The following is a 9,557-nucleotide window of genomic DNA, read 5'->3' as shown; positions in this document are numbered from 1 at the left end:
TATTTGGTGAGCACTTGACTTTATTAGTGCCTATAAATTAACTTTGGATCTGTCTAAAACAGGTGAAAATGATTACTCAATGCCTTTGTTTCTTATCATAATCTTGGGGCTGAAATTAAGCACCTCAAATGAGTGAAGTGTGTTGTGGCAAATGGTGTTAGCTTGTGCCTCAATTATCTAACAAATGTAACATGATTAGCATACAAAATCTAGATGACTAACATATTTAATTATTAATCTAAACTCTTGATTTTGGATGGTAGCAAAAACAAGAAATCCAACCGTTAGGAATGGAAATTGATAGAAGCTAAGTTTCCTAGAAAACTAATAAAATATTTTTTAAAGTTAATTATAATTCGAACAATTTTCTATTGACTTTATCAAGGAATTAACTAGTGTCAACATTGTGGGATGCACAATCTATTTTATTTTTCTTATAGGAGTACTAATTTTATATTGTCAATTGATCAATTCAATAAAAAATAATATCATTATATACACTAACATGGTAGAGTGGTGCTCGTGCACAAGTTTTAAAAATAGAAGAAAAAGAAAAGGAAAGATTCAAAAGAACAAGATGCACTAACATATGATATTCTGCCAGATTTTGTTCTTGGACTCATTTAAAAGAACAACAAATTATTTCCTTGGAACATGCACACACCATATAGTATAATCTAAACTTTTCAAATTATAAAAAGCTAACAAAATAATACTCCCTCCGTCACCTAAAAGTAAGAACTTATAAAACGACAAAGATCTTAATACAAAATTGATAAAGTAAGAGAGAAATAGAAAGAAAAATCTGTTAGTGGAAAATGGATCCCACCTTAGTAGAGAGAAAAAAATTACCTTAAGTAGAAAGTTTTTATTTCTATGGGACGGATTAAAATGGAAAGAGTTTCTATTTTTAGGGGACGAAGGAAGTAATTGCAAAAGTTGTTGCAATGGTTGAGAAAATAAATACTCTCCGTCTCAACACGACACATTTTTCTTATTGCAATGTCTCTTTCAAAATGACACATTTCTAAATATGAAAACCCATTCTCTTTGTCATACTTACTAAATAACACTACATATAATCTCGTGCCCATAAAAGAAATGTTTCGCTTTGAAATGGAACGGATTATTATATATAGCTGGAGGATGAGATAGAGATCATGTCCAGATTATAGAAAAAGCTATGCTTGCTAGTTGTCTTTGCTTAACTTATTCAACTCTATCAATTGTTTCTCTCTTCCTCTCTTAAACTAATAAACAGAGAAAAAGTTTTCCTTTATAACTTATTTATTATTATATAACTATTATCCAGTCAACAAGCAGACAAGCAAACGTGAAGCAGATTATTAATTATTAATAGCAACAATAATTGGGAAATATTCCTTCTTTCTCATCATCAACTTATGAGGCTATCTCATGATAAATTAATAATAGAGCTCTGGAAATAAAATAAGATAAGCCATGGAAAGTCTGAGACTAAGATGAGAAACAACTATCCATTTAGGTCTGATGAATTCTAAGTTGTTTTCTTAATAATAAACTGTGATTCTTTAATACACCAAAATTCTAAACATATTGCACAGATTATGACAGCTCCAACTAATCTTAATTTATGCAATTTTTTTTTAAAAAAAGTAAAACCAAATGCATAATGTACATAATTTAACAGACCTGAAGAATTTTCATCAAAAAGGATTCTGATTTTCATCTCCTTCCCCAGCTTGATGTTTAGGAATCGTGGTTGGGTTCTTATGAGTCAACAAATCAGTAATCACATGGGAATTGTGGATGGGCCGGGCCTGATCTGATTTTGCTTCAAACTCTCCGGCCCAATTCAATTATTTTACGTATTTGTAAGAGTTGCAATATATCAAAAAATAAAATATTAATAATATAATACTAATATAAATAATGATGCAAACAAGTCATGTCATAAGATTACGCAAACATTTCATGCATGTGATGATTTTATGTTATTTTGTGATACACATATCAATGAAACCTGAAAAAAATGCTGAAAATAGAGGGACATGTCACTAAAAAAATCGCGAATTAGTGGCAGACAGAGACCAAAATTATTTATGGGAGTGAATGATATAAATATTTCACATATTTATAAAATGCGGAAATACAAAGTAAGAAAAATAAATAAAATCCAATTCTAACTATACATGAAATAAATAATTATGATGAGACTTTTATTATCAATGGAAATAAATATACTTAATTAAAATACGAGTGAATAATATTTTTTAGATTTATGCATATAATTAGATGAAGTGAAATAGATTTTCATATCAAGTCTCACGTAGTTGAAGAATGGGTTTGGGCCAACCTATTGGGCATGTGTTAATTAAATTAATTAACTCATAATTTAATATTTTCTTCGTCCCAAGATAAGTGAAACGCTTATTTTTTGCATTATTTTAGAAAAATAAAATAGTTAAGGTGGAGAAAAAGTTAAAGTAAGAGGGAGAATAATGTAGAGAGTAACTCTCTATATTATTCTCCATCTTACTTTACTTTATTTCCTTTTCAAACTATTTTATATTATTTTTTCAAAACGAGAATAATAAAACAAGCAATAAATAGTTATAATGATCCAAGATCCTTTAGCCCAACCAGTGGCGGATCTATAATTTTCGATATGGGGGTGCGATAAATAGTTATAACGATTTAGAGTTTTAAAATTCGATCGATGCTTTAATTATTTTATATCTTTTTTCGACAATAAAAACTTCAATATATATAAAAATGAGAATATTTATAGTATTATATGAATGATTTATTTGAAGTTTAGCAACATATATTATTTTTATGAAGAAATCATATTTTCAATTATCTAAGATAAATTTAGTCGTTTTTCAAAATAGAAAAAATAAAAATTTAAATACATTAGAAAGAGTAAAACATTTAAAACTACATTAAATTGTTTTGCAAAGGATTGAGAAATAATAAAGGTAAAATAAATGCATGATAAGAGAATCAATAAGTGTTTATAAGAGAAAATTAAATAAATTACTTAGAAGGTTTTTGAATGTACAATAAACAAAAAGATAAACAACATTAAATGCATTCTAAACATTAAAATACTTTACAAGACAAAGAAAAATAAAATAATTTAGTAGAAAATAAAAATAAAAGATAGAAAAAGGACATTGTATAGATAAGAAATGAAACTGGATGACAAGGAAATATGTTTACCACTGTACCACTACTAGCACTTTTTTTTTTGGTACACTCGTGCCCCTTTGTTCACACTTAAATCCGCCGCTAAGCCCAACGGCTATATCAGTTTGTAACTGAACCAAGCAATGATCTAGTGTTCATGCTCCATGAGTTATCATATTCCCACACATACCCCTAATTCTATAACTCAAAATATAAATTACTCCACAAATATGCAACAATACATAACGCCATTAATTATTTATATTTTATAGGAATATAGTACCAGCTATAATTGTTGCATAGATCTTGTGCAGAGCAGCCATTGCCTCAATCATGTTGATTCTTCCATCGGCTGAAATGACTAAACATTTCATTGCCAATTCGAATATTGACAAGAAACATTTCTCATTTGCAAATTTATGCTGATCTTCCCTTAACAAAGCAGATGCCACCACTTCAGCTACTACATTTTTCTCTAATGCTTTACTTACCCACTCTTTTAAGCTCATTTCTTCACTGAAAATATCATCCGTTGGCTTCTTTCCTGTGAACATCTCCAGCAGAAGTATCCCAAAACTGTATACATCCCCATTTGTTGACACTTTGCCCTCCATTCCAAACTCTAATTGAACCACATGCATTCAACATTTTGTTAAGAATTAGGTAAAACATTTAAAGGTATAAAAATTAGCGTCAATCATCACCTGGTGCTGCGTAACCGATCGTTGCCATTGTTTGTGTTTGAATGAAAGTTTCTCCTCCATCAAAAAGCTTGGAAATACCAAAATCAGCAAGATGAGCAGTCATGTCTTGATCAAGCAACACATTGCTTGGCTTTATATCACAATGAACAACTGGGAATGTATGGCCATGGTGAAGATATTCCAATGCTGCTGCAACATCTATTGCTATTTTCAGTCTCTGTATAAAATCTAGACTATACATACCCAAGTGTAACCATTTATCCAAGCTTCCATTTGGCATGTATGTGAGAATTAATGCTTTAAACTCCATATTAGAACAACATCCAATAACTCGAACTAAGTTTCTGTGTCGAATGCTACTCAATATGGCAGTTTCAACATCAAAGCTCCTTGCTGCTCGTTGCAATTCCAAGTCGAACACTTTCACTGCAGCTTTCAGCCCATCAGAAAGAGTTACTTCAAACACAGAACCAAAACTACCTCTTCCAAGTAGGTTGGTTTCACTAAATGAATTCGTTCCTCGCTCAAGTTGTGTGTAAGAAATTCTCCTGCATTCACTAATTGGTGGTGAAATATCAACTGTGAGTGCTATTTTTTTCCGCTTGCACATCCGCATGAGAACAAGCATTACAATCAACACAAGGACAACAGAAATTCCTGCTGGTAACATGACTTTCATGAACCATGGTTGATGGTGATTTTCAGGACAGGGTGGAACTTGAAATGTTATAGGACCACAAAGAGCTAAGTTGTGGGAAAAAGATTGAGCACTGAAATTAAGAAAGTGACCTTTATCAGGAATTTTCCCCTCCAGTTTGTTGTTGGAAACATTGAAATTTTCAAGAAAGCGAAGGTCTTCAAAGGACTTGGGTATTGATCCTGAAAGATTATTATAAGATAAATCCAGTGTTATCAAACCTTTAATCTTTCCCAAAGATTCAGGAATGGAGCCGCCAAACAAATTGGTTGATAAGTGATGATGTGGCGAATTTTTGATGGGAATAAATGCAAGTAATAAATGATCACAACACGGAAAATTACGTGGTTCGATTTACTGAGGTAAATCTACGTCCACGGGAAGAAGAGAGGGCAAATTTGTATTGCTTGGTCTCGTTTACAGATTACAACACTGATTTGCTATACGATTCAGGATCTAGAGAGCTTAACCCCTGTCTATCTGATCTAGGTTCTATTTATACATTGAACTAAGATCGTGGTTTGCAGCACCACTCACTAGATCGTGGATGGTTGATAACTGCTTAACACCACTAAATAGATCGTGGGTGTAATGGAGGTCGTGGAGCTCCTGCATGGGTCCACTATCTCCTTGTTCGGTCGAACACTGAGACCGAACTGCTGAACTTTGCCGATTAGCTTTTGCCGATCTGAGAGTAGAGCTTGATTGGTTCTTTTGCCGATCTGAGAGTAGAGCTTGATTGGTTGGCTTTTACCGAGCTGTAGGCTGCGACCGAACTCTTTGGTTGTGCCGAACCGAACTCTTTGGTTGTGCCGAACCGAACTCTTTGGTCATGCCGAACTGATACTCTTTCTTGGGTTTTGAGAGTAGAGCTTGATTGGTTGGCTTTTACCGAGCTGTAGGCTGCGACCGAACTCTTTGGTTGTGCCGAACCGAACTCTTTGGTCATGCCGAACTGATACTCTTTCTTGGGTTTTGGGCTGATGGGCCGTCACTGTTATTGGGCTCGCAACTAGGGTTTAGTTGTTTAGTTCGTACCCCATCACCACCCCCCCCGAAAAGCGAAGTGAATCACTTCGGCATTTTAGATAAGTGTAAGGGGGAGGCTAACGTCAGGGGACGTGCTCTGCACGTGTCCGCATTAAATGCGACAGCAAATCCGGCCAGAGAATCCAGAAAAAGTGGGATTTGAAACGGTGCGACGAATTTGAAAAAGCCTCTGCGAATCTGATAAATATTTCCTTTCTTCATCATTGGAACACTTTTGCGATTATTTCTTCTGCATTCTCTCTCTTTTTCGTAAAATTCTCTTCCGCTTCTTCAAGAATTTCTTCAGACTTTCGACCATCAAAGAGTAAGAATCATGTCTTCTTCTTCTGAATCTGTTTCTGAATCAGGTAGTGGTAGGAAGGGGGGTGAGGGGTCTTCTGGCCGGAAAAGGTCCAGGGAGAAGACGGTAGAATATTTTCACAGCATTTTGAGTAAGGATACTGTGATATCCTTACACGGAAAATATTTTCTTCCTGGGGGTTAGTGGTGATTCCCGACGACATTCATAGGGCTAACTCGCCGCCGGAGGGTTATGCCACCGTTTACGAAGCCTGCTTGGAATGCGGGCTTCGTTTCCCTCTTCCCCCTGCCTTTGTAGAGCTTCTTGATTTTTTTCAACTCCCTTTAGGTCAAGTGACTCCGAATTCTTGGAGGCACTTATCGGCCTTTGCTGCCGAACTGCGTAGATTAGGAAAGGATCTGTCTCTGAGGGCAATCCTTAATTTCTTTCAGTTTAAGAGGAAGGGATCCTGGTTTTACTTGATCCCTTTACAGCCCTTTAGAGCCTTTTGTAAAACCAAATGGCCGAAATGGCAAAATCGTTTCTTTTTTTACAATAGGACAGCGGCTCCGGGCTTTCCCTGGCGAGGGCCGAAGTCCGTAATTCCTCATCCTCGGTTAGAACCGTTGAACGAGCTCGAGGGCGAGCTCAATAAGATTCCTATGATTAGGAAACAGTACTCGGAATCTGAGATCGTCAAGGGTGACTCCGTGTTCGATATCTCGTCTTCGGACGAAGAGACTGAGGGTGAGGATTTCTTTTTTATGCTTTACTGCTTTAACGACGAAGACTAACCTTGTTTTCTTGCTTTTTGGCAGTGAACATGCTAAACAAGCTCGGTCGCAAATCCTCCGAATCTAATGAGCCGGAGAGACAGAAAGCCACCGGCTCGGCGTTTGATGCCGAGAAGAATCCGAAAAGGCAGAAGACCTCTTCTTCGGATCCAAAAAAGCCGGAGTCGACTTCGGCAAAGGGGAAGGGGAAGATTCAGAAACCCCCAAGAGCGCCGGAGAAAGACATTGTCTTGGCGGCCCCTTCGGAACATGTCTGTGAGCCTTTTGCATGGCCAACGGACTTTGTAGAGGTGAATTCTCTTCTTGATTTTCTGGCCTTGCTTTTTTCCTATATTTTTTGTGGCCCCTCTGTTGACTTTTTCCTTTTTCCATTTTCAGAGGAACAATATGCTCTCCAAGCTCGTCGCCGTTGAACTCTCCAAAGCGTCCAACGATTATGCTGAGATGCAGAGGAAGTTGAATGCTGCTCGTCACCAGGCCGAACAGGCTCGGGCAGACTTTGAGAAGGCAAGGGCCGCTAGGATCTCGGCTCAGGATGAAGCTCAGCGTGCCAAAAACCAGCTCATCATCCAGAGAGAGCAATCTAAACAGAGGGAGGCTGCCGCCGTGGTTGCTCAGGGGGAGGCTCTCCGTGTTTTCGCGGAGAAACTCTTTTTGAGCAATCAATTTTCGGCCTTTATCGGTGATCTGCTGAAATTGATGACCGATAACGCTGAGCAGGGACCCGAAGTCGTCCTGCCGCTGTATGGCCGAGAGATTTCAGCTCGTCTCCAGAGTCTGCCGCTCCTTGAGGAGCTTGCTTCTTCCTCGGTCCTGCTCTCTGCTGAAAGAGTCCGTAACTGCCGCGCTGACCGGGACGAGAACATGGAGGCCATCTTTGCCTCCTTGGGACCTGTTTCACCCGCTTCAATCTTTAACGCAGAGGGTGGGCAGGAAAACGAGGCCGGCAAGGAGACCGAGCAGACGGATCAGCAGGCCGGCGACGGGCATGCCGAGCAGGAGGTGCAGCAGATCGGCGATGGGGGCACCGAGCAGGCTGGAGGGAGTAGGGGGGCCGAGGCTGAAGCCGAAGTAGACAAGGAGAAGGAGGCTGAAACCCACAGAGGAGCCGGAGACGAAACTGGCGGAGTATGATTTCGTCTCCCTTCTCTTAGTTTAGTTTCTTTCTCTCCTTGTAAAATGGCCTTGAAGCCCTCCTTGTGTAAAAATTTTTTCTTGTGAATGGAAAAATTCTTCTTTCTACACTCGTGTCTTCTTTACAGCTTTTCGTAATCTCTTTTACTCCTGTTGTGGTTTACTGCCTGCTCGGTAAACTGAAATGCCGAACTGACATAGCTGCTTTGTATTCTTAACTCTAAGGAGCTGGAGGTACTTCACTGGAAGTGGCTATACTCTTCGGCTTTAAACGAAGCTGAGAAAAAAGCCATAGATGACCAGGTGAAGTATGACGAACTCTTGGCTCGGTTAGTGGAGCTGGAGTCCAACAATAAGGACTTAAAGTCCATAAAGAAAGATCTGGAGGCCGAGCTGAACACTGTCATCGCTGAGAGGACTGCATATGAGGATTTCATCTGCGGGCGCGGGGGAATGACCATATCTGAAGTTCAGAATCAAGTTGATGAACTGTGGGAGGAGCTTCATGTACTCCGGAAGAACAATGCGCTGGAGAGCTCGGCTTGCCAACAAGTTGTGAAGTCATTGCGGCGCTTGGCTTCTCGGTACGACATCATTCTTTCCCGGCGTCCCTCAATCGAGAGATTCCTTAGGCGTTTCCCGCCAACAGATGCTCACACTCCAACTCAAACCTCTAATCCACTTGCTCAAGATTCTACTCCAAACCAACAACGGACTCAGGATGAACCGGAAACGTCAAGACGAGAACGTACTCCAAGTCAGCAACGGACTCCGGAGCAACCGGAAATGTCAAGACGAGAACGCCCTGAAGTTCGTAGAGGAGTTGTGATTATGAGTGAGCAAGATCAGCGGATGCTTCGTGAAGAGACTCTTCGCCGCCGAGGTGCTAGAACTTCCCGGACTCAGGGAAGGGGCGGTAGGTCGATCAGAGCATCTCGTCGACCTACTTATTCTTCAACTGTTCGGAACGCCCGAACTCAGCATCATGAGGATTTTTTGGATAGGTGGCTCAACTTTAGCAACCGTGGACAGTAGAATAGTCCTTTGTAATGGTGTAACGCCTTCTCGTAGGGCAGCGAAATTGTATGCCGAACAAGACTTAATAAATGAAATTTTTTCATTTCGCTTCTATCACTGCGTATTTACAGTTCAGCGATTTTTTTATTTCATTTATTGTACTCGTCCGCGGTCTTATGAAGAAAACTCTTCTTTGGCCGGACTCGTCCTCAGTCTTATGAAGAAAACTCTTCTTTGACCGGACTCGTCTTCGGTCTTATGAAGAAAACTCTTCTTTGACCGGACTTAGTTTGTGTCCTTATTTGGCGAGTTTTATCGCTTGGATTGGACTTTCCTTTTGTGTCCTAATTTGGCGAGTTTTATCGCTTGGATCGGACTTTCCTTTTGTGTCCTAATTTGGCGAGTTTTATCGCTTGGATCGGACTTTCCTTTTGTGTCCTAATTTGGCGAGTTTTATCGCTTGGATTGGACTTTCCTTTTGTGTCCTAATTTGGCGAGTTTTATCGCTTGGATCGGACTTTCCTTTTGTGTCCTAATTTGGCGAGTTTTATCGCTTGGATTGGACTTTCCCTGGTTGACCGAAGTGGTTTTCGGCTTATTGCAGTCCGTTTCAGACGAACTGCTTGTTTCTTAAGCTGAATTGTGGTCTTGTATCTTCCTTAGAAGCTTGGACTCACAATTGTCTTTAATACATGATCTAAAAAGGGGAT

At 39.1% G+C, this 9,557-nt stretch overlaps 1 protein-coding gene across 1 annotated transcript; it reads right to left on the bottom strand.

Annotated features, from left to right (window-relative positions):
* Positions 1 to 3,437: 3,437 nt before the first annotated feature.
* On the bottom strand, positions 3,438 to 4,545 carry LOC121780117 (probable LRR receptor-like serine/threonine-protein kinase At3g47570). The gene is made up of 2 exons (XM_042177638.1): positions 3,876 to 4,545; positions 3,438 to 3,793 (listed from the first exon to the last, which is right to left on the bottom strand). Exons 1-2 carry the CDS (start codon positions 4,543 to 4,545, stop codon positions 3,438 to 3,440), a joined length of 1,026 nt encoding a protein of 341 aa, XP_042033572.1.
* Between the last annotated feature and the right edge of the window lie 5,012 nt (positions 4,546 to 9,557).

The sequence above is a fragment of the Salvia splendens genome, chromosome 19 (genome assembly GCF_004379255.2).
Source record: "Salvia splendens isolate huo1 chromosome 19, SspV2, whole genome shotgun sequence".
Lineage (NCBI taxonomy): Eukaryota > Viridiplantae > Streptophyta > Magnoliopsida > Lamiales > Lamiaceae > Salvia > Salvia splendens.
This window is presented reverse-complemented; position numbering and strand designations above follow the sequence as displayed.

Coding starts and splice junctions, on each gene's coding strand:
- LOC121780117 (XM_042177638.1), bottom strand. CDS start 4,545: ATGTTACCAGCAGGAATTTCTGTTGTCCTTGTGTTGATTGTAATGCTT. Junction 3,794..3,875: donor GATCGGTTACGCAGCACCAG/GTGATGATTGAC, acceptor TGGTTCAATTAG/AGTTTGGAATGGAGGGCAAA.